The 25,101-nt window shown below is 41.2% G+C and overlaps 1 protein-coding gene across 1 annotated transcript; it reads left to right on the forward strand.

The window, feature by feature from the left end:
• The first annotated feature begins 1,728 nt into the window (after window positions 1–1,728).
• On the forward strand, window positions 1,729–23,375 carry cica (capicua transcriptional repressor a). Its single transcript, XM_056242034.1, has 19 exons — window positions 1,729–5,442; window positions 7,607–7,738; window positions 7,884–8,037; window positions 9,610–9,709; window positions 10,002–10,184; window positions 12,314–12,446; window positions 12,560–12,847; window positions 13,372–13,469; window positions 14,806–15,640; window positions 16,678–16,817; window positions 16,915–17,075; window positions 18,100–18,275; window positions 18,434–18,844; window positions 19,285–19,457; window positions 19,583–19,707; window positions 21,089–21,240; window positions 21,364–21,495; window positions 21,588–21,713; window positions 23,065–23,375. Exons 1-19 carry the CDS (start codon window positions 1,899–1,901, stop codon window positions 23,334–23,336), a joined length of 7,335 nt encoding a protein of 2,444 aa, XP_056098009.1. The 5' UTR covers window positions 1,729–1,898; the 3' UTR covers window positions 23,337–23,375.
• The last annotated feature ends 1,726 nt before the right edge of the window (window positions 23,376–25,101 follow it).

A 25,101-nucleotide genomic window follows, 5' to 3' on the forward strand; every position in this document is an offset into this window, starting at 1 on the left:
CGATCCATATACTTCACATCGCGGATGCAAACATCGTGATATCGATGATAAAATGATATCCTGCAGCCCTACTTTTGAATATTAACCATAGTATAAACGTCCTTGTCAATTATTTGAGGTGCAACATAAAGCTTGTGAGCGGCTTATCTACTTGGAATTGCTTGCCCAAGCATAAAATCGATGTATTGTTGCCAGATATCGATTACAGAAAACAATCTAAATGCAGTTGATGTCAAACTAAGCAACTAAATAAAACTAACGAAAATTAAACCATAACTGTATTTTGATGTTTTTCCTCAGATAAAACAATTTGTGAAAATCCATGGAAAACATATTCTCCCACATTTTGACAAATTATAGGCTACATTATCTGGCAACATGGCTTGGGTCTCGAGTCTAGTTTTCTTGGGTCTGTCTCAGGTCGATTTTTATTTTTTTAAAACTGAATGCTTGTTGGATTCGGGACGATTCAGTCAGGTACAGATCTCAGGACCCTAGAAGACTTCTAATGAGTTGAGTAAAAATAAATAAATAAGCAAATAAATAAATAAATATTGAGTGATGTCAGTATAAACCCCAATCCAGCCAGTTTGAGACAAAAACTGAGTGCACCTTTAAATAGAATCTTTCATTATTTAGGCTACACTTTGTGTTGTCTTAAATGCATTGGAATAGTTTAGTGACCCAAAACCTATACTCATCTACATGCCCAGGCAATATAAGTCTTAACAGGTCTTAGTAAAGTGTTTTATGATATAATTTTCTTACTGAAGGTAATATACTGCATCAGATTTGCATATTGCCTGCAAACTTGTCTATGCTAGTGTGGTTTCTGTGGGTTCTGCTCACAAGAATGGGACAGTTTTGCACTGCGGACCTGTAATGATCTGTTACATATTCGTCAATTCGAGCATGCATTGGTTCATCAAAAGAGGTAATTTATGTCCTGACCTTTAACCATAATATAAATTAGATACACATCCTTAATTTAATAAAAACCTGCAGTCAGTCATATTGTATAGTCATAAACCCTGCACGCATTTTTTGAGATATTCAAATCTTCAATTAATTCTCATTTGACTACACTGGATTATTTGTAATCTGTATTTAAACTGGGTTGTAGCTCCATCCAAGTGTCTAAATATATTTATGCAAACATTAATGTTGATAAAATATCTCAATTGGGTTTTAAACACAATCCTCTCTGTAAGTTTGGATGATGAAGAAAAGGTGTTTTGGTAGGAGGAAAGAACGTGTAAGTAGTAATGTGTAAGGTTGGTATTGTACATTGAGATGTTGTAGTGCTGTGACAGGAAGTGAGGACTGTAGGGGTGGATTGCCTTTGTAACGAATGTAAAAAGGTCATTTGAAAGAGCGAGCGAGAGAGAGCCTTAGAGTCACAGAAATACCACTGAACAAGGAATTCCCCCGCCTCCTCCGATCCAGCCAAAAAACCAAAGTGTGTGTGACTTGTCTGGGCAAGCATTTTTCTTTGTATTCCGTCTTTGTCAAAGTTTTTAGTATATAGTTGTATTATATCCACGTTCTAAGGCTAAGGTATATAATATCACTCTTATGATGTTAGATTAGGCACTAAACTCAAAGCATTATCTCCTTGCTCTAACTTGTTTTTTAATTATGCTGTATTCTATACTCCCTATTCTCTCTATGCGGATTATAAGTCTGAATAATAAACTGATCCATCTCATGTGCTGTGTTTTATTACAGGGTTTAATTAAAGAAAGAAAGGATATCGCAAACAGGAAGAGGCTTGTACAAGAACAGAAGAAAAAGACAGAGAAGGGGCGGGATGCAAGAAGGAAACAGAGTGGAAGATATCGATAGGCTGGGACTTGCAGGAAATCAGGAGGATTAGAGACTCTCTTTGAGCAAAAAAAATGAAGCCCATTAAAAAGCAAGAAAGGCGGTCGCCCCCCTCCACTCGTGCCAAGGGAGTTAAGAAGAGGATGGTGGATAGTAGCCCACAGGAAGAGAAGAGAGAAACTGAGGAAATACCCCAAATTTCAACTACCTCTCCCAAGAGACATATCTCCTCAAATTCTGACTCATCACAGGAGGGGCCTCTGAGAAGAAGTGGGTCTCCAGAAAAGGAGGGGATCCACAGTGATGGGGTCCTCAATATAGCAGTGGATTTTGGGAAGACGGATGAACCCCCCGGGAACTCCAAGTCTGCTGGAACACAGAGTGACAGCAACAGTAGCACGACCAGTGCCAGCAATAGCCCCAACCCTTCGTCTAATCGTAAGACGGCCACTTTTAAGGCCCGCGTGCCCAAGAAGAAATACACTTCGGAGCACTGTGCCGGAAACCATGGCAATGCCAACACTCCCAGCACACCCCCACAGAGCAGCAGCAGCTCTCACAATAGTACTGGTGCTAACCAGGTCCCAGCTGCCTCTGCTGCACACACAGACCCACACAGTCAAAGCCAGCAGGCTGTGGACAGCATCACTGAGTATGGACACAACAACATAATGGGGCCCACAGGAAGAACTGCAGGTGAGTGCGGAGAGAAGGATGGGACGAGCGTATCCAGCCCACAGCGTTGCTCTTCAACCGATACGGCCAGCGAACACTCGGCCGAACTAGAAGTAACAGCTTCAGGATGTGATTCTCACTCCAACTCTCAAAAGCCACAAGCACATAGCACAACACCTTCACAGGAGAGCCTGTCATCTGGGTTAGCCGGAGTCCTCGCTAAAGGTCTTAAGAATCAGAGAGTTCTGGCCCGACAGGGTCCCAGATTAGGGGAAGGCTGGCCTCACGATCGGGGTCGGGGTATGTCAGGAGTGTTTCGCACTGGTGTCGTACGGAGAGTTAGTGAGGCGCATGGGAGTGTGGAGGTGCAGCTAAATGGAGAAAAGACCATATGCAAGTACCCTTTTCGAGTGGCTACTGATTCTGTTGATCTCATTCTAGATGCGTCACCTCCTGGTGTTGCCCCGGTGGCTATAGGCACACAAGTTTGCGTCCCCTTTAAAGGTGGTGATGAGGGCAGCGAGGGAGCCCAACAGTGTTACAGAGAAGGTATAATCACTCAAGTAGATCAACATCCAGCTGTTTCTTTCCCATACCGTGTCCAGCTACGGGAGGAACTATCTGATGAGAGAAAGGAGAGGAGAGCTGTAGAGGATGATGGAAGGGCCATCAGTGCTCAGGCCGTTTGGGTATCACGACAAAATCTTCGCCTCCTGGTTCCTCCTTGGGACTTAGAGCCACCCCAGCCAGCAGAGCCAGGGATTGATTGTAGGAGGGTAAGAGAACGAGAATGGGAGGAAAGAGAGGACATGGAGGTGTTTCGACTGACAGCGTTTAAAGTTCAGAGTTTGTTGCACCCTGTCACTGTACCTTTCACCTCATCCCATTCTTCGTCTTCTGCCATTAACACTGCCATCACGTCTGTATTCAGTGTAGCCCCAAACAGAGACTATGATCATCACAGAGAGAAGGATCAGGAGAGAGACCTGCATATGCACTTAGAGAGAGAAAGGGAACAAGATCGCGAAAGGGAGAGGCACAAGCATCATCCTCTTCATCCATCCACCCCAGAGGAGGACATGGAGGTCAGCCGTCTCAGTCAGCTAAGGGATGGCGGCATCACTGCAGCCATGGGTAGCAAAGCTCTTGGTGTTTCTTCTCAGCATCGGCACATTCTTTCTAAACCAAACTACCTCAGCCCCGGGAGAGGGCTTAGCACCCCAATTGCACCCCATCTGCCCCTTGCTCCTCACCCAAATCACCCCCCTATGCTCCTGGGCCTAGATTCAGCCACAGGTGCTGCAGTCATCTCCTCCACACCCCAGCTGCCTCCGTTGCCTCCAAGCTCTTCTCGAGGCTCCCTGGACAAGACCCCCAGCTCCAACTCGCATGGTGCATCAGGGGGAGGCTCTGGATCCTCGTGCTCCTCGTCACGTTCCCGCACACCCCTCACCGCCGCTCAACAAAAGTACAAGAAGGGCGATGTGGTATGCACCCCTACAGGCATACGCAAGAAGTTCAACGGCAAGCAGTGGCGCAGACTGTGTTCACGTGAAGGCTGCTCAAAGGAGTCACAGCGCCGCGGCTACTGCTCACGACATCTCTCCATGCGCACCAAGGAGATGGAAGCCGGAGGCGGGGTGGGCCGAGAAAGAAGTGGCGCCAGTAGCACGGGCACTCTCACACCTGACCTTCGTTTAGGTGGACGCACCAGCAGCGAGTATGACTGGGACGACAACTCACGAGACAGCAGTGAAGCAAGCAGTCGTGGCGGGGACTCTCGACCACGTCTGGTGATGACTTCTCTCATACCGCAAGAACTGCCACGTGAACTATCCCGCTTTGACTTTGATGAGTGCGAGGCTGCAAACATGCTGGTCTCACTTGGCAGCTCTCGCTCATGCACGCCCTCATTCTCACCCGTATCCAATCAGTCACCATTTTCCCCTGCACCTTCCCCCTCACCCACACTATTTGGCTTCCGCCCCGCTAATTTTAGCCCCATCACAGCACCTTCACCTCTGACCCCTCGCCGCCCTCGTCACCTCAGTGGCACAAAGATCCCGGGCACCCCCGGCACAGAACGTGAGCGCCACATCTCTGGCATTGTGCCCACTTTTCAGACCAACCTCACGTTTACTGTGCCTATGAGCCCTAGTAAACGCAAGTTGGATGCCCCACACCCCCCGCTGCCCAGTGCATCAGACTATGCGAAATCTGATCCCCAACTCAATGACCCCAGCCTCAGCCTCAATGCAGCAGCATTCAGGGTTCTTTCCCCCCAAAGCCAGCCTACCACCCCCTCTTCTCTGTCTTTCCCTCGACAGAGGAACATCACAAGTCGACCCTCATCCTCTGCTGCCTCCACTCCACCCCCAATGCTGGTTTCTCCCACACCACCCTCACCCCTGCCTCAAGATCCACGTCGTATCGTTCCCCTACGCGATTCACCTGTCATTGTTCGTAACCCAGATGTGCCGTTGGCAAAATTCAGTGATAGTCCCCTGAGCCGTAGAGGAAGCTCACGCTCTAGGGAGCACAGCCAGCCTCCTCACCATGCTGTGGGTCTTCAGGCCCCCGTTCCCATTAACGGTGCTGCCACCAACGGAGCCGTTCTCCTCCGCAATCCTGCTCCCACCTTAGTCCTGGTGACCTCCTCTCAGTCATTGACACCTGTGGCTCCTGGACATCCCACACATTCAAACTCTTCCACTTTAAATGTGTCCACCTCTAATGCAAACACTGGACCTGTCCTGGCAATATCTGGCTCAGGAAGTAAAGAGCAAGAGAGGAAATCAGGTGGCCATGGAGATGCCGGTGGTGCTCTTCCACAGCCTGTGGCTTGTCATCCTTCACCCACAGCCCTGTTGCCCCTCATCTTGCCAGCCGAGTCCCCTCACCCTGCTCCTCGCAAAGACATCATCATGGGACGACCTGGCACTGGTAAGAGTCATGAAAGATAAATAAAAAACAATTAGAACACTAATTATTATTGATAATTACTACTTATTATTGATCAGCGTAGTCATCCACAGAGTTTTGGTTAAACACTACTGTTCAAAAGTTTAGGGTAAAATAAGGTGTAATATGTATATTTTTTGTTGATAAATTAAAGGGGTCATGAACTGCTTTTTTTTTATTTTATAATGTTCTCTGAGGTCCACTTATAATGTTATCAAGATTTTTACATCGAAAATAATAATAAATTAGAAGTAATAAGCTATTTTCTATCCTGTTTTTGACCCTCTCTTTCGATCACTCCATTTTGATGGGTGTGCCACATTCAAGACTCGGAAGTAAACGCCCACTGCTATGATTGGGCAACAGTTTTGCATTTTAAAATAAGTAAGTACTTGGAGTTACCAGTTATAACTGACAAAGGATGACTTTGTTTCGTGTAAACGGAATTATGAATGAATGTACCATCTTTTATCGCACTGGGACTCGTTCCTATTGGCTTTTCATAGTTCATCCTTTTCGATAAAGTGAAAAACGTACACATTGTCATTTGCAGTGTCGTGTTCTAAATGAAACGTGTTGTTATGTCTTACTGATGGCATGTAAACACCTTAATCGCATTATTACCACTCTGACCAAAGTGTGCATGTGCTCGAAGGTACACGGATGCAGTGTGTTGTTCACAGAACGTTTATGAATGAACTCTGTGACATTATTCTGAAGTTTTCTCTTCCAAATCACTAAACTCTGTCAACACAACTCGCGGCGCAGTCTCTGCGCCATGCTTCACCCAGACGCGAACAAATGAACAGTGTCTTACTGATGCGATCTGACTGGAACTTCGTTAAAAAGTTCACCCACGCTTTCTTAATGTCAGGGTCACAAGGAAGGCAATGCAAAGACTGTGTTTTTACACAACTTGGCACTGCAAAGCGTCTTGTAATTTTGTTGCTGGAGTAATCCTGTTTGCATCTCTCGTATTTACGACTACATGACATGTGCGAATCAGTGGGCGGGGCTAAAGAAGCAATGATATAAAAGTAGGTGTTAATCTTCTGCAGAGTCATTTTTTCTCGCATTATGCTGTAATAATGTGACAAAATCCAAAACGAGTTGTTTTCTGACCTTGGTTTCAATAAAAGCTGTTTTTGGACTAATGAGGAAGTTTTGAGTTTTGAAACTTGCAGGATACTTTTATAGCACAATGCCCTCTTATATGTCAAAAGATCAAGGACATTTTTATTTCTCAATTCATGACCCCTTTAATACTTTTATTCAGCAATGCATTTGATCAATGCATTAAATTGATCAAAAGTGACAAAAAAATATGTATAATGTTACAAAAACATTTCTTTTTCAAATAAATGCTGTTCTTTTGAACTTTCTAAATCCTGAAAACAAATATCACGGTCAAAGTTCTTTCTCTGCCTAATTTTTTCTCCTGAAAAAGATTCTCATGCGTGTCTCTAGTTTTTCAGAGAAGATAAATGTCACACACTTTGCTCAGATCTCCCAAGATAACAAAGTCAGTTTCAATGTTCTTTCCACATTGATCTTATCTATATTCATTTTCTGCCTAGTTTGTTTATATTTTATATTACGAAAGAGAAAACTAAAAATTTTGTTGGATTCATTTGTGCAGGCTAGAATATGCTGTTTTGTAAGATGGAGGACACCAACAAACTCTTTCTATTTCCTATTAGACTGGTAAACTGTAAAAATAAGGGGGGCTCAGATCAACTTTGGTATGCTGGTCAGCAGCAGGTGTGTTTGGGTGTGTGTAGTGAAGAATGCTCTGTGCTTTCAGGGTCAGTGTTTCTTTAGACAGTTGCACCATGTCTGAAATGATACACAGGAACTTGCCCAGACATGCACGGCTAGAGGGTGATTGGACCTCCCTGATACTCATGAGTACTTCATTTGAGATATATATTTCACTGAATGACAGATGCTTAGGACATGTTACACACATTCTTAGTGTCACCATTCATTGATACACAGACATATGTATATGAATGGCTTTCATTCAAGTTCATTCTGACACAGAGAGGTGCTGTTTCAACAGTTCCCTCTTACGAGAACAGAAATGTAGGTTTTCCAAGACAATCATGTGTGTATATATAAAAGGTTTGTCTGTTTCTGCATTTAGTTTGGACCAACGTGGAGCCCCGCTCTGTGCCAGTGTTTGCGTGGCATTCATTGGTTCCTTTTCTGGAGACCAGCCAAACAAAAATGTCCACGCAGCCTGCAGATGGCCTAACACTTGTAAATCAGAGCAAAGGTAACATTTGATAGAAAAATGGAACACTATAATTTGACATTGCAACATTTTCTTGTATGACTGCATAGAATTTTCACAAAATCGCATTCAGAATATACATTGATGTTTTTAGTTGATTTTAGTTTGAAACTGAATAAACTTGCAGAACCTCGCTGTGGAGTTGCCCTTGTTACTGAAGGACTTGTTGACCATCCAGCAGCACCAGAGAGAGGTTCCCCATCTTGCCCCCCTCCTTCTGCTGAAGACCCACCCGTGGAGAGAGGAGGCGACAGTGAGACCGAGAGTGATGCTGACGACCTGTAAATATCCGTTTGCATCTCGTCAATGTATTAATAGTCGTGGGCGAAACATTTTTTCAAATAAAATCTTTCCCCCATAAAGTATGTATGTTATGATATAATAATTATGAACCAATTATTATTATTTTTTTTTTTAAATGTAATCTGCCTATATCGCCCACACCGATCAGCCGCAGCCAAAAGTATTGGCAGTGATATAAATTTTGTGTTTTGCAAAGTTTGCTGCTTCAGTATTTGTAGATTATTTTTTCACGTTTCTATGGTATACTGGAAAATGATGATAAGCATTTCATTAGTATTAAAGGCTTTTAATGAAAAAAATTTTTTTTCTCAATATATGCAAAGAATCAGTATTTACAGTGTTGACCCTTCTTCATAACCTATGCAATTCGCTCTGGCATGCTGGTTATCAGCTTCTGGCCCAAATCCTGGCTGATGGCGTTACAAAATTGTGACGTGGTGCTCCATCATGTTGGAAAATGCACCGATTATCACCAAATTGGGAGAAATTCATCTTTCAGGGCGTTTTGATACCATTCTTTATTCATGGCAGTGTTTTGAGCAGAACTGTGAGAGAGTTCCCTCCTTTAGATGAAAAGCAACCCCACAAATGAATGTTCTCAGGATGCTTCACTGTTGGCACGACACAGGACTCAATGGTAGAGTTCACCTTTTCTTCCCCAGACAATTGTTTTTTCCAGATTTCCCAAACAGTCGTAAGCAAACTGCATCAGAGAAAATACCTTTGCACCAGTCTTCAGCTGTCCTATCCTTGTACTTGCTGCAGAATTTCAGTCTGTCCTTGATGTTTTCCTTTTCTTCACACCCACCTGCTGCCAATATTGAGTAAGCTCTGCACTGGTAGTGACATGATCCCGTAGATGAATCCTCAGGAGGAGACGGTCCTGGCGCTTGCCAGACACTCTGGGATGTCCTGAAGCCTTCTGCTGTTGAACCTCTCTCCTTGAAGTTCTTGATCCAGTAAATTATACTTTATGTGCAATATTCTTTGCAGCAATTTCCTGACAAGTGAGGCCATTTTGATGCAAAATCGCTGCACATCTTTCTCTGGAGGCAACAATTGCTAACACAAGAACACAATGATAGGAAGCACTTCTTCCCTCCTTTAATAGCAATCAGTCTGCTCTCATAATCCAATCAGTATGAGAGTGAATTCACCTGACTAGTACTTGATCACACTTCCCATGTGCTGATGATGTGATTTGTGTTTTCACTGAAAACAGTCAAATTTGGGTTTTTGTAATAAAGTTCATATTGTTTGGCCAATGAAGCTTTTGGGAATGATTTAAAATGTATTTGATCACTCTGCACAACAATCTAGAAACAATGTGAATCAACACCACAACAACGAAGCACAAAATTTATGTCACTGCCAACACTTTTGGCCACGGCCATATATATACAATGTACATTGTTAGAAAGGCCACCCCTGAAAACAAAAATGATATCCACCTCGATAAGGCATTTTGAGACAAAATTACATCTGATTATTTTTTGCACACTTAATTTTTTAAAATCTAATTCTCACTTTAAAAAAAAAATGTTTTTCAGGTTTTTTCCAGTTGTAGCTCAAGACCCTGCTCCATCCATCAGCTCAGTGAAAAGGCGTACACAATCTCTCAGTGCACTCCCGAAAGATGTTGACAAGAAGGTAAGTTTCAGTCTTCTATTCCTGTTAGTGTCTTCATTCTGAGGTTTTGTCCTAGTTGGCTGCTAGTGACATACAATACAGAAATTTTCTAAGTTGCTTGGTTTTCTTTGAGTAGTACTGGAAGTACCTCTCCACCTCGCTTTTAGCGAGGACAGAAAAATAACCCCAGACCCTTGTCAAGGGGTTTAGGATACAATTGTTAAGCATTGTACTTTTAACCATTAATTTCCCTTATTGTCTTCTGTGCTTCTAATTTCTCCTCTCTTTCTGTCTCTCTCAAACCTACACAAAGAGGGAAAAGGACCACATCAGACGGCCAATGAACGCTTTTATGATCTTTAGTAAGAGGCACCGGGCACTGGTTCATCAGCGGCACCCCAACCAGGACAACCGCACTGTCAGTAAAATACTGGGCGAGTGGTGGTATGCGTTGGGACCCAAAGAGAAGCAGAAGTATCATGATCTTGCCTTCCAGGTACACTCGTGAAATATTGCACAAGAGGAAAATGTAATGCCAATCTGTGTTTTTTTTTAAAACAAATTTATTACATGGAGTTGAAACATTTGATGTTTTTGCATTTGAATTAGTGGTAGACCGATAAGAGTTTTACAGCAGTCAATATACATTACGTACTGTAGATGCAAATATTTGGAAAGCACTATGGCTGATGACCAGTTTGATGACTACAGTTCAAAAGTTTGACTTGATAAGATTTTTTAAATGTTTTTGAAACATTACGCTTTTGTTTTCTTTTGCTCATCAACAGTTGTATTGCTTAAAGGGTAACTAAACACTAAACCAACTTTTTTTAGTTAAATGATCTGTAAGACTGGGGCTTTATTAGTGCTGTTCATTGATTCGAGTAACTTTTTTGACATTTGGGTATAAAGTGTTTTAAAAGGGTCATGAACTGGCTTTTTAAATTGTTTTATATTGTTGTCTGAGGTCAACTTATGACGTTCGCTTGGTTTTTACATTCAAAAACATCAAAATGAATAAGTAATAGGCTATTTTCTACCCTAGTTTTGAGCCTAGCTCAAAAACGCTCGGTTTTTATGGGCGTCTCGCATTGAAGACTTGGAAGTAAACGCCCACTGCTGTGAGTGGATAACAGTTTTGCATATTATAATGAGTTTCGTGTAATGCGCGGATCGGTGGGCGGGGCTAAACCGGCCGTGTTGAAGTAGGCGTTGATCTTCTTCTGCGGGGGTGGTGTTTTATCCTCTTTGTCGTCATAGTTCCCCACTTTGAAAAACAAGTCGTTTGCTGAGCCTGGTGTCAATAAAAGCTTTTATTGGACTAACAAGGACGTTTTCAGTTCTGAAACTTACAGGATATTCTTATAATTTGATGACCTCTTAGATGTCAAAACCTCAAGGAAAATTTGATTTCTCAGTTCATCACCCCTTTAAAGGAGCTGTATGTAAGAAATGTATTTCAATTAATCATAAAATGGCCCTGAAATGTCACTAGACATTAAGAAATCATGTACATTTCAAATACTTATATCACTGACAACAGTAGTCTGGCCAGGATATTGTCATTTAAAAAGTGCAGTTGCAGCCCTCAACTGATGTTGATGTTGTCATGTTGTGTTTTGGTCTGATGCTCCACCCTCCACCTATCTACCAATCACGAAGTCAGTAGTGTTGCGGCATCCGGGTTGCCAGCTCTGCTCTAGTTACCACAGCTGCAGCTCGTCACGTTCCTGCTGGATCCTGCAGCCGATCTGGCAACCTCGAGTCAGGGAGGAGGGGGAGGGGATACACCACTCTACAGTAATTTGAAAGTGATTGCAGTACTAGTTTTGGCCACAATCTTACATACAGCTCCTTTAATTCTACAATATATGGTGTAAAAACGTCTGAGTGCTGCCCTCTTCAGGTTGAACGGTGGCTACTGCAGTTGAATTTTCGGTGAGAGCTGACATAAGCAGGTTTCAGCTTACCACGCCCTTGGTACCAGCTACCACGTCCATGGCAGTATAAAAACCATCTTGTTTTGTCAAAACCAATGTAGCGAGTCAGGAGTTGGAATTGCGAGTATTGAAAACGATCAGGATAGAGTATACGTTCATCCCCTCTATCTCCGCTGGGCTCCGCCCACTTTCCCAGCATTTTTCAAATATTGCCAGTGGGTGGAGTCAGGCTCTGACCAGGGGTTTAGTTACCCATTAACATGTTAGTGGAAACCAAACCATGTTTTTTAGGATACTTAGAAGAATAGAAAGTTCAAAAGAACAGCATTTTTGTAACAATGTAAAATCGTAACTGTCGCTTTTGATCAATTTAATGCGTCCTTGCTAAATAAATTTATTTTGCTAAATATGTTTGCTTCTTAAAAAAAAAAAGTAAAAAAAAAAAAATCTTACTGGCTACAAACGTTAATATAAAAAAGTAAAACAGTAATGTGTATATACAGTATAATAATTTATCATTTAATAATACTATTTAGTAATGATACATTTATGAAATTAATCAATTAAAAAAATTGTGCACATTACATTCATGTAAAAATAGTAGAAATTAGATTGTGCATGATCCAACATTTTGAAAATCTTTATTTATTCAGCCTGTTAACAAATTTCTCTTGTTCTCTTTTAGGTGAAGGAGGCTCATTTCCGTGCTCACCCTGATTGGAAATGGTGTAACAAGGACAGGAGGAAGTCCCTGTCTGAGGGCCGGGGAACTCCAGGGGCCAAAGAAGCTCGCGAGCGCAGCGTGTCTGAAAGCACAGGTCCGTGTGGGTGTTTGTTAATATGCGTGGGCGTTTGTTGGTCTTGTGAAACTATGAGTGCACAGTAGTGTGAAACACAACTGATGTAGAGTTAACCTTCTTTGTCTCCCTAGAGGCCCATTCCACATCTCAGGGGACAGACCACAAAGGAGCAGGGCCTAGCTGGACTTCCCCTCGATCTGACGGTCACAGAGGATCAATGGGCGGGCAGCTTCATCGGCCCCGCGCCTTTTCCCAGAGCGCTGTGCACACTCTGGAGAGGAGGGAGGAGGAGACAGATCTGGAAAGTGCGGGTCTGTTTCAGCCCCGCACCCCTGCTCACCCTCAACAGCCGAGCGAGGATGTGACCAGTGATGAAGAGCATATGGTGATCTGTGAAGAGGGGGATGATGATGTCATAGGTAAAGTACATGCATTATATACATCTTTGTTAATAATATAGCTAGCAACAACCCAGAACAGCATGCAATGCCCTAGCAGAACTCCGTAGCATCTTTATGGCATGTTTTGCATATGCAAGCACCACTAATAGTTTCTTCAGAAAAGGAAAAACTAATGATCTGTCCGGCGTTTTAATGTCAAATATTAATTTTATAAACCAAATTTTTTGGGATCTGTTGAAAACCCCTGATGTGTAGATAATGCTGTTACATGTGGAATGTACCCACCATTAGAAAATGATGCTTTTAGCTATTTTGTTTTGATTTTACAAGCGTTTTGCGTTCCATTCTCATTGTCTCATTATTAGTCAGTCCTGACTGATTCTTGAGTCTGTGTCTCCCACGAGTCTGTGGCACCACCGCCATCAGAACATCATGCATTGAATTTGGAAAGGCAAAATCCCCTCACTGCTCAGCTCTCTCAGTCTCATGAGTGTGAGATATGCCAGCCCTGGTCTCACAGCTAACGTGTGATTCCTTCACAGAAGACTCGTTTGCAGACGGCTCCATTGACCTGAAGTGTAAAGAGAGAGTGACAGACAGCGATGATGAAAACGACCATGCAGATGAGGCTGACAGCAAGGTAACACTAAATACATCACATGGCTAGCTGGCATGACAATCCCACAGTGTTTCATTTATAGTTCAACTAAAACTATTTTAAACATTTTTTTCTGTTTAATTGATATACATGCAGTTTTTTTGGGGGGGATTTTTTAAATTAATAAACATTCTGTACTACAATTACTAAATTACTGACACTTTTCCATTATACATTTGTGCAATTTATAAGATAAAATCTTGATGTTTGAAAAAATGTCACTGTTATTTGGCTACTAACCTCATCCAGCTGTGATACGTTGTCTAGACTCTAGAGAACAAAGTTAATGTTTATATTTCATTGGTGAAAGGAACGCTTGTTAAGGAATATGCTTTAAATTAGATAAGCCTTATTACCATAGCAACAGAAATGATATTTGCTCTCATCTAATTATTATTTATAAAAGCAGATTATTTCAGCATCTTTGTTTGTCTGGCAAGTAAGCACTATTTCTTCAGGGTTTACTCTTGAGGTTTTCCACGCCAATGGATATATCCACAAGGCAGCAGATGTCGTTCTTTCTCTTAGATGGTTCACTGACCAAATTTTTGCCTTAAAGGTATAGTTCACCCAAAAATGAAAATTTTGTCATTGGTTTGGAATGGCAAGAGGATGAGAAAATAGTGTTATTTTATTATAAATAAAATACTATTATAGTTTTTAGCAGTATTTGTTTTTATTTGAATATTTTCCATTTTCATTTGACTTTTATTCGTTTTGTTGTTTTTGTCATTTTTATTATATCTATATTAGTTTGAGTTATTTTAGTAAATCAAGTTAACCTAAATGAAAATGAGATTTGTTGCCTTTCATTATATTTTCATGCAGCTTTTCCATACATAAATAATATGTAGTGATCACATTTTATCCAAAAAGGACCCAAAAAAAAGCACGTTAAAAGTAGTCCGTATAACTCTTGCACAACATTCCACTTTGAGCCTTCCTAGAGATAAAACAGTAAAGCATGACCCTAAAAACGACACGGTCATGGGTTCAATTCCCAGGGAACGCACAAATTGATAAAAATTATTATTGATCAGAATGTAAGTTTCTTTGCATAAAAGCGTCTGCCAAATGGATAAATGTAATGTCAATGTAAATTCCAAGTCCTCTGAAGCCATACATTAGTTTTGTGTAGAAAGTTGAAGTGGTTTTTCACTTAAATCCTCATATTCTCTATTCTCCACATTTGAATTGTCACATCAAACTTACAACACAGTGTCATCAACGTCAAATCCAGCACAAACCTAATTTTTAATCAGAACGTGAATGAAATGATCAGTGTAGTCTGATGTAACAAATGATCCTTTCCTTTCAGCGCACCTTCCAACCAGTAGTCCGTTCCTCTTTGGCGCTCTCTCTGGCTGGCACAACTGGCAACAAAGATAAAGAAGGGCGTGAAGAGAACCTGGAGAAGAAAAAGAGAGGGATGGGTGGTGCAGAGCTAAATAATGGGGGGCCCAAAGGAGGAGGTGGAGGAGGGCATGTTCCGTTCCATATTAACTCAGCCTCCGTCAGTAGTATAAAAACCACTTTGCTGCATGATGCGGGGACGTACTATTCACACGGCACTGCAAGGATGGCCCCCACCATAGTGACCAATGTTGTTCGACCCATCACTAGCACCCCTATCCCCATCGCCAGCAAGCCAGTTGATGGGACCCTACCTCCAGACGGGAAGCCCAAGCTACTGATAGGTGCCGGTGGAGCAGGAGGAGGTGGGTACTTTTCCTCCTCTTCTCCCAAACCTAATGGGCAAGGAGGCTTAGTTACTGGCCTAGTCTTGGGAGGAGCCTTCCCAAACCAGCCCACTGTTCAGCTCATCACCCCACCTCATCCTACTCCATGCAACGGAGCCCCTAGTAACAGTGCAGGACCCCTTCCCCTACTTCATCACCAGTTCCTCCCCACTGCCTCTATTACACCCTCTAGTGGCGGGAAACCTGTAACACAGGTGCAGTACATCCTTCCAACTCTGCCTGCAACTGCCAATCCCAACAGTCCCTCCTCCCAGCAGACCTCCAGCGTCCTTGCCCTGCCTAGTGCCACACCCACCCATGTGACCCTGGCCAATGGTGTACATTCGGGGGCGGGACAAGGGATAAGATATGCTTCAGTCCCAGCAGTGGGAGGAGTCAGCCCAGGAGGTGGAGGTGAGATTTGAGGCGGTTAAATTGTTGTGGTGAAATCTAGTGCGATTTAAGTTAAATTCAGGGTTCCCACGGTTTTGAGTTTTTTCAGGCCTGGAAAATTCCTAAAATCTTAAAATGCATGCAAATTATTCACTTAATTTTGCTTCGTTTAGAAAATATATATTGGTTTGATTAGAGTACACTACCGTTTAAATGTTTAGGGTCGTAATGTTTTTGATAGAAGCCTTTTATATGCTCACCAAGGCTGCATTTATTTGATCAGAAAATAATGATATTCTGAAATAAATATTATTACAATTTTAAATAATTTATTTTCTATTTGAATATCTTTTGAAATGTAATTTATTCCTGTGATCAAAGCTGAATTTTCAGCATCATTACTCCAGTCTTCAGTGTCACATGACATGATCCTTCAGAAAACATTATAATATGCTGATTTGAACAGCATTTATTTGAAATAGAAATATTTTGTAACATTACAAATATCTTTTACATTCACCTTTGGTCAATTTAATGTATCCTTGCTGAATAAAAGTATTAGTTTAAATAAAAAATTATTATATATTTTTTCCATAACAATGACAAAAAATAATTAGCTTAATAATTTTTTTTTAAAAACAGTCATTTTTTTAAAAACCTTTTGACAACCCTAATATTTTTATGTTTCTGCTTTAAAGGTTTAACAAAACAAAACCTCTGGTTTTGAATCGCTGGACTAGATATTGCTTTTTGTGTAAACCAAGCCCAATATTTGATGTGTGAGTGAATTGGTTCTTTTCAATAAATCAGTTCACAAATGACTCATTCATGAAGAAGTCACTGAAATTCATTTCAAAACATGTGGGAAATATGTGATGTGTCCACATCCAAGTCAGAGTGAGCTTTAGCATGTTTTTATTCATGATTTTGAGAGATTTAATGAGGTTTCTCAAGCTTAGAGGGATCAGGATTATGCACACAGTGTTTGGGAAATTAGGCACTTCATCAAATCTATTCTCGGTCTCTACTATATCAGTCCTTTTCATCTCTCTGCACAGTTCAAGCGCAGTCCCCAGTCTTGCAGAGCAAGATGCTTGTTCCCATGGCAACTGTCGGAACAGGATCTACACCTCCACAGCCAATTTCCCTGGTGGGCCCACCCCTTCCTGTTCAAAATGGGGCTCAACCAGGAAGTAAGGTAGATTGACTTGAGTTACTTCCCTGCTACATGAACAAGAAGTATTTATTGTACTAACAATAGATGAGTCGGACTCATGCGCTTCTTTGCTTTTCAGATCATTCAAATTGCACCAATGCCTGTGGTCCAAACAAATGTGCATCCTGGTGGATCAGTGCATACCGGCAGCTCATTTCCTGTCTCTATGCCAACCGCGACTGTCATGGCTCCAGGGCCCACCCCTTCTCAGACGGTGCTCTTGACGCCACCACCTACAAGGTACTCCACCGCCCACTGTCTCTTTAAAACTGCTGCCAGACATCTGAGTACTGAAACATAACATAACCTAACCTAACCTAGTGACTGTGCCAAGTAGGACATGCTCCTGGATCAACATCCTTGTTGGTCCTGGGACAACATCCTATAAAGTTTCAGAAAGGGTAGGGTTTGAGCTGGGGTTAGGGGCACCCGATACCAAAATTACTGACTAATATGTTAGTTGACAAAGTTTTATTTTCGTCAGTGATAATGAAGATGAGACAAAAAAGACGTATAATGTGACAATATTTAAATAATTTTAATTAAAACACACTGTTAAAAAAAATAACATAGTTAACAAAAAATCTTCTGTAGTCTTTATAATTGATTTGTATTTTTTTCTTATTAAATATGTAATTAGGGGTGTGCTATACATACATACATACATATATATATACACAACAATATCTACAATAATGTTGTAATTGTTGTTTTAACGATGTGCAATCTGACATTATCAAGTACAGTATGTCCCTCACTTTGCAAAAGCCAGACAAAAACACACGTAGAGAGTGCATTCACTGTGATGTTGCCTTTTCAGTTTAAGTTAGACTACTGTGTGCATGCTCTTAATGCATGATTTACTCTATTAAAATGCAGTAAAAATGTATATATATATATATATATATATATATAATATAATTCATATATATATAATCATGTCCCTTGCAATTTGTCATTTACTAAAATTATGTGCCAGTTCAGTCCGTGTAAAATGAACTAACATTTTTCAATTTGACGTGAAGAATGAATGACTGCATTTAAAGAATTTTTTTTTGGTCAAAACACAAAAGCTGTGTCTAAAACTCAACTTAGAAACGGTGTAAAAGTGAATACTTTTATTCCTTTTTTTCAGTCGTTCATCCTCTGACTTTAGGGGTAGTTAGGGTAAGGCGTTTGCTCCTTTGACAGGATTGTTAAAAAAGATCCAGGTACATGCTTTACTTGGGAAAACCTAACTTTCTGCTGTGCTTTTGTTGTTCAGGATCACATATGTCCAGTCCACTCCTGGAGTTGCGACTCCTTTGCCATTGGGTTCTACACCTGCAGTCTCTTCCACCCAGCAGACCCCGTCACCTGTGGGTCCATCTCCAGTGGCGACTCTTGGCTTCACTGCAATTGCCCCAGCTGGTCAGGCCTTGGTTCAGCCTATTGTTGCAAGTAAGTATGTTACGTCCCCTGGCGTTATAAAGGGGTATGGGGAATAACATTAACTGTTGGAGTTTGACTTCGGACCGATGTATAATAGCTGACAGTTCTTTAAATCACCAACACATATTTAAGACTGTATGACAAACATTATCAAATTTCTACCACAGGTCAGCCACCCCTCCTGGCTCAGTGCCCACCCCCGAGCGGATTGTCACAACCTGCACAAGCCTCGACAGCCACCCGTCAACTTGTGACCGCCATTTACCCCAGCTTAGCCGGAGGAGTTGTGTCAGTGACAGCCGTGCCACAAAGCACACCAAGTTCCACATCAGTTCCGGCATCATCCTCAACGCCTCAAGCGAAGACCTCCTCAGCCGTGGCTGCGCAACCACACACGCAGACAGATGCGCAGCTGCAGTCTCAGGTAAACATGCAAATGGAAAACGAAAGAGGAGCAGAATCTAGGAAAGAGATGGAGAAACAGAGAGACCTGGTGGTGTCAAAGGATGGACATCAGGCGCCACCTAGTGGTTTGGAGGAATCGGTGCAACCCATCTGTACATCACACAAACATAAAGGTAAAAGTAACATCATAAACTTCAGTTGTACAGTAGTAAAAAAAAAGTTTTACCAAATTTCAAAATACTCTTTCATTTTTTTAGTTTAACATATTAATTTCAGTAGATTAAAAATACTGAATTTTCACCAAAAATACTTTATTGTGAGACTTTCATTCAAAAGTTTGGGGTCAGTTTTCTTACAAATAATACTTTGAATACTTTTATACACTTTTAATAATACTTTTATTCAGCAAGGGCACATTCAATTTATCAAAAGTGACTTGAAGAATTACATTTTAATACTGTCACCATAATATAAGCTTCAAAAGATGCTTCAAAAGTATATTTTGGCCTTTTCGACGTCTTTAACAGCAGTTGTTATTAAATATTGATCAAGCATTTGTCTCATACAGAATGGGTTTGCAGTCTCTCAAAGTCAAATTCAAAATGTTCAACAGGTCAGCATTGCGAAGGGAAGGAGGACGGAAAGAAAGGGAGCAAAATGGAGCGAGAGTATGCGAGAGATGTGGGAGGGGGCCTGTCTCAAACAGAGAGAGTTGAAACAGCAAGAGCAATGGACGGGGAGACGGAGACTCAAGCTGAGACCAACAACAAAGACGAGAGTCGAGAAGTAAGATGCTTTTTTTAGCTGTACAATCCAACTTTGATCAATTTAAACAGTTCTCATACAAAACTTCATTGTGCAAGATCGAATCACCATGTTCTCCATTGATCAAAATCAATTTTTTCTTTCAGTCAGGGCGCAGGGAATCTTCTGTTTTGGACCCCCCGCCACCGCCTTTGCAGACTGACACTCCTTCAGCTAAAAAGGCCAAGTTCCGCCCACCTCCACTGAAAAGCACTGCTGATGCTGGTGACAAGTGAGTGGCTTTGCCCTAGATTACACGTTGACTAGACTAGCAGTGTCATTTTATTATTTATATACTATAATAGTATTTATTAATATTTTAAATGGCCTTTTATGTTTATTAGTTTAAGTTTTAGGAATTTTGACTTTGACTTAAAGGGATCGTTAACCCAAAAATGAAAAATTCTGTCATTACTCACTCACCCTCATGTCGTTCCAAACCCACAAGACTTTCGTTCATCTTCGGAACACAAATGAAGATCTTTTTGCTGAAATCTGAGAGCTTTCTGTCCCTCCATTGACAGCTACACAACTGACACTGACGCTTCATAAAGTTCATAAAGAGATCATAAAACTAATCCATATGAATTGAGCTGTTTAGTCAAGATTTTCTGAAATCGCTTTATATGATGAACAGGATGAATTTCACATAAATATTCATCAATGCACACATCAGATATGGTAAACGGAAGCTCAAGCATGTTCGCTTGACGTGCGAGAACCAACGTCAACCAACCAAAGTTTTGACTAAACCGCTCTATTCATATGGTTTTACGATCTCTTTATGAACTTTTTGAAGCGCCAAAGTGTCTGTTGCATTATAGCTGTCAATGGAGATAGAGAAATCTCTCAGATTTCATCAAAAATATCTTCATTTGTGTTCCGAAGATGAACAAAATGGCTTACGGGTTTGGAACGACGTGAGTAATTAATGACAACATTTTCATTTTTGGGTGAACTAACCCTTTAAACTGGTTTTATTTCAGGTAGTTGCCTAGAAAACAGTTGTATTTTTTGTTTATTTTTAGTTATTAATCTATTTATTTTTTATGTTTCATATGTTTTAATTTATTTAACAATTACAACACTGGTCGAAGCCATTGGCATGAACATTATTAATTGTATCACTGGGTGGCCAAAAACATAATATGCAGTAAATTCTTGGCCAGTGAATTGCAAACATGTGGTCCAGTATACATACTTAACGTACATCCTTGCGATACTGTACTATTAACTCACCTTAGTACTCAAGGGTTCAATAGACCTTCAAATATATGTGCCATTGCCATGTTGACAGTTTACTAACTTCACACTTCAAGATTCTCCTCAAACGTTTGCTCAGCCATGACAATATTTGACCTGGAAGGGAAAACTGACTGTTGCAGACCGTTTAAGCCTATGCATTGTGACACATTTGTTTGCACTTATGTTTAAAAAAAACCTTATTCTTTTCATTTACGCCAAAATGGTAGTCATTGGTAGGCTTGTCCCTGCAGTTCTGCTCACCTCATTGAAGAACTACTGTATATGTGATGTACATTATTTCCCTGCTGGTATGTCATATTCATCATTATATTTCATTTTCTAAAAAATATATATTTGCTCTTTCTCAGGACGCTGTTTGGCTCCACTTTTGAAGAGCGTCTTAAAGAGCTGCCGGAGTTCAAGCCTGAAGAGGTGCTGCCCTCTCCCAATCTACAGAGTCTAGCAACTTCCCCTAGAGCCATACTGGGCAGCTACCGCAAGAAGAGGAGGAACTCTACAGGTGAGAGCAAATTATAATTAGAATGAGAATTCTTTTATAAAGCCATTATTTTAATTGTACCGTTTTCCTCACTTTTGCTTTTTTGTGTGATTTTTGATCTTTCTCTTTTCTTCCCTTCCCTAGATCTAGACTCGGCCGACGACCCCAGTTCACCAAGGAGGAAGAGTCGTCGCCTGTCCAGCTGCAGCTCAGAGCCCAACACACCCAAGAGTGCTGCCAAGTGTGAAGGGGACATCTTCACCTTCGATAGGGCTGGTGGGCTCATTTTCATGTATAAACTCACTCTCATTATCCCATACATAATGATATTTATTTATACATGTTTTCTTGTCTTCTGTGTTTATCAGTTGGAGAGACGGAGCATATTTTGGAGGAGTTGGACCGCGTGCCGCCCTCCTCTCTGCGTCGGATGCTGGACCAGCGGCGTGCACTCGTCATGCAACTCTTCCAGGAGCACGGCTTCTTCCCCTCAGGTAACATCAAGTTACAACATATCCCAGTATAATAAACATGAATGAACATCAGAAGGTATGTTGAAAGATACAGTACAACTTACCAAAATGTAAGTAGCATAAAAATCAGTTCGTTTTAATATTATAGTAATGTACCAACTGGGGTTCCCTGTATAGTTTACACCATTAGTTGAGTGATATTTTTTCCTTGAGGAAATTTGCCATGTACTGTACCTGATAGGCCGCTATTAATCAGTATCGAATCGCAAACTTGTGAATCGTAATCGAATAGAGGAATTTGTGTCAATGCCCAGCCCTGGTTTTTACTATATTTTCTTTCAAAAGCATAAAAAAAATCTCCAAACTTTTGAACAGTAGTGTACTTTTTAGAAAAATAACCACTCAAACCACTCAATAAAAATGATTGTGTACATTTATAATTGTAATGTTATGAAAAAATTATTTACATTTCAGTTTCGACTATTAATTATAAAAAATAAAAAAAGGCTATTTCTGTAGACTATTTCACAGATATCTGATTTGTTAGTCAATGCTATTCATATATATATATATATATATATATATATTAGGGCCGGGACTCGATTAAAAAAATTAATCTAATTAATTAGAGGCTTTGTAATTAATTAATCGCATTTTAATCGCATAAATATTTGACCTGAGAACTGTGAGAAGTAATTTTTTTCACATGGATTTTTAGGATACCATTGAATAATGACTGCATACATAAGCTTAAGCAACAAAATATTGTTTATTTTTGTTCAACCAAGTCCAGCAGACCAGTGCAATTTTTGCCATTAAGTGTAGCAATAGCATATTGCAACAAAATAGCATATTGCTACACTACACTAATAGCACTACACTAATAGCCATAATAGCCATTAAGTGTAGCAATAGCATATTGCAACAAAATAGCATATTGCTACACTACACTAATAGCAATAGCGAATTCCTTGTTGCATAGCTTGCACACAACCATGCTCTTATCGACGCGTCCATCCGTTCGTTTTTTGTAACAACATTTCCCAGCCACCGGCCAACCAAAGCGATCTCGTCAGCTTCTTCGTCATGAACGCTAGTTGGTGCGCCAGTATAATCGGTCCGCCGAAACTCATCCAGTGAGAAACGTTCCGCGGTGCAAAAATAAGTGCGATTAAAAATAATGTTTTGTGTAATTAATTAACGCGTTAAAGTGTGTAATTAATTAATCTTAATTAACGCCTTAAAGTCCCGGCCCTAATATATATATATATATATATTTTTTTTATGCTAACATTACAACAACTGCAAAAATTCCTCAGCCATCATTGGGAAGGTGCAACTTAGCATGCATATTTCATTTTTTCTGTTACAGCGCAAGCCACAGCTGCCTTCCAAGCTCGCTACTCTGACACGTTTCCCAACAAGCTGTGCCTGCAGCTGAAGATTCGCGAGGTAAGGCAGAAGATCATGCAGACCGCCGGCAGTTCTGAAATTGTGGGAGGCGTGGCTCTTGCCGGCTCTGACTTCGCCTCTACATCTGGACCATCCAATCCAGCGCCCAGGGAGAATTCCGAGCCAGAAGAGAGGACCAGGGCCACGGAAGAGCCAAAGAAAGACGCGGGCGATCCGCAGGAATCGAGATGAAGAACGGAAGGATGAAAGATGAATGTAGGGATGGATTGTAGAAATGTGTAAAACCATTTCCGCTGACAGTACAGCACTTATGTGGATTCTGCTTCATTTCTAATCGAACTGATTTCGTTGCCATTGCGTTCACTTCGTTGATGTTCTGTTGTTATGCACAGTTACACACGCAAACACGCACATGTTCACACACGTTATGCAATTACATAACAATATCACTTTCACACATTAATGACTTGCACAAGGAACTATTACAAAACAGCGCACGTGGTCGCACTCATTTGCATATGCCACTGGTGTTGGGGCAGTCATTGGTCCACCTCTGCATTAGGGCGGGCATCACTTTCTGTCAGAATTTTAGAGCCCTTCAATGCTGCACCACAGGCAGCACCAAACCAGCCTGTCTGCACATGCTCAGTAAACACCCCGCATGGGGCTAGCACAGATTTTTATCGAATGGACTGGATGTTTTAGAAGAGAAATTAGACTGTTTGAGGTACCGGTAACTTTCGATTCAAAACGGGGATGGGGTGGGGGGTGGTTGGCGGGGGACAAATGCGCTCGCACTTTCATTTTTCGAGACCGAGGAAAGCAATAGCCGGGGAGGAGAAGGGTCTTCGTGCAAATGTTACACCCCGTGGCGGGGTACATGCATCGGCTGTTACTGTTCTTCAGCACGGGCTGTAAATTCACAACAGGTTTTTTTTTTTTTGTCCCAGAAGCAACAATCTCAAGACTCGTAATCACGTAGACCAGCGGAGCAGAAAACAGAGGCTACAGCGACCACCACAATCGCATAACAACAACAACAACAACACAGCACACTCACAGCGAGAGAGGAAAACATTGTCCTAACCTCGGAAGAATCATACAAAAGAAGACGAAAATGAATAGAGACACTACCCCTCTTTGAATCAACGTGTAGATATGCTTTGTCGTTTTGTTGTTGTGTCGTAACGGTGGAACTGACTGATATCTTTTTTTGTATTAGCTTGCGCCTCTCTTCTTCTTATTATTATTACTATAGTAATATTTTCAGCATGGACTAATCCAGCTATCTAAGTGTTGGAGAAATTACGTTGAAAACAAAAAAAAGACTGTGTTTTAGCCTCTTAGCTGAAGCTCCTCTTCTCTGGCCGCCGACTTAGGCTTTTCCCTGTACACTGTATATATATATATATATATAAAACCGTGATGGCTGGGGAGGGGGGCAGAGGGTGGGCACGAGGCTCTCTCTGTGTTCTTTTCCTCGTTTCTTTCTTTCTTTTTTATATTTCAATCAGGTGTTTGCACAATATATGGTCTTAGACCATGATTTAAATCAGGAAAGTATTTGTTTTTAGATATTTAAAAACTAACCGACGACTTTGTTCCATTGCGTTCGATTCTCCCTTTCCGCAACCCCGTAAGGAAAGTCCTTATTTTTTCATCTCCTTAAGACTTTTAACTGAAGTGTTGATGGAAAGCGCCACTTTAAGCACTGGTCTGGAGTCAGAGCAAGCTTTGTAGCCTGCGAGGACTTTGATTCAGGATTACGCAAGGGAAAGCTGACCCGAGACCAGCGCTGGGGCGGCATTTCTCAGGATCTCCTCTTTCTTACTCTGCCTCTTCTTTCATTGGTGCAATAGGACGTGGGTGGGAATTTTTTTGAAGTAGACGAGTGACCTGTTAGTGCCATAGATTTTCACTGTACAAGCTGTAATAAAATGATATATATGTTGAAAAGAGAGTGGGAAAAGATTTCAGAATTTAGAAGCGAGTATCG

Source organism: Rhinichthys klamathensis, unplaced genomic scaffold, assembly GCF_029890125.1.
Source record: "Rhinichthys klamathensis goyatoka isolate OS25496 unplaced genomic scaffold, OSU_Roscu_1.1 h1tg000690l_1, whole genome shotgun sequence".
Lineage (NCBI taxonomy): Eukaryota > Metazoa > Chordata > Actinopteri > Cypriniformes > Leuciscidae > Rhinichthys > Rhinichthys klamathensis.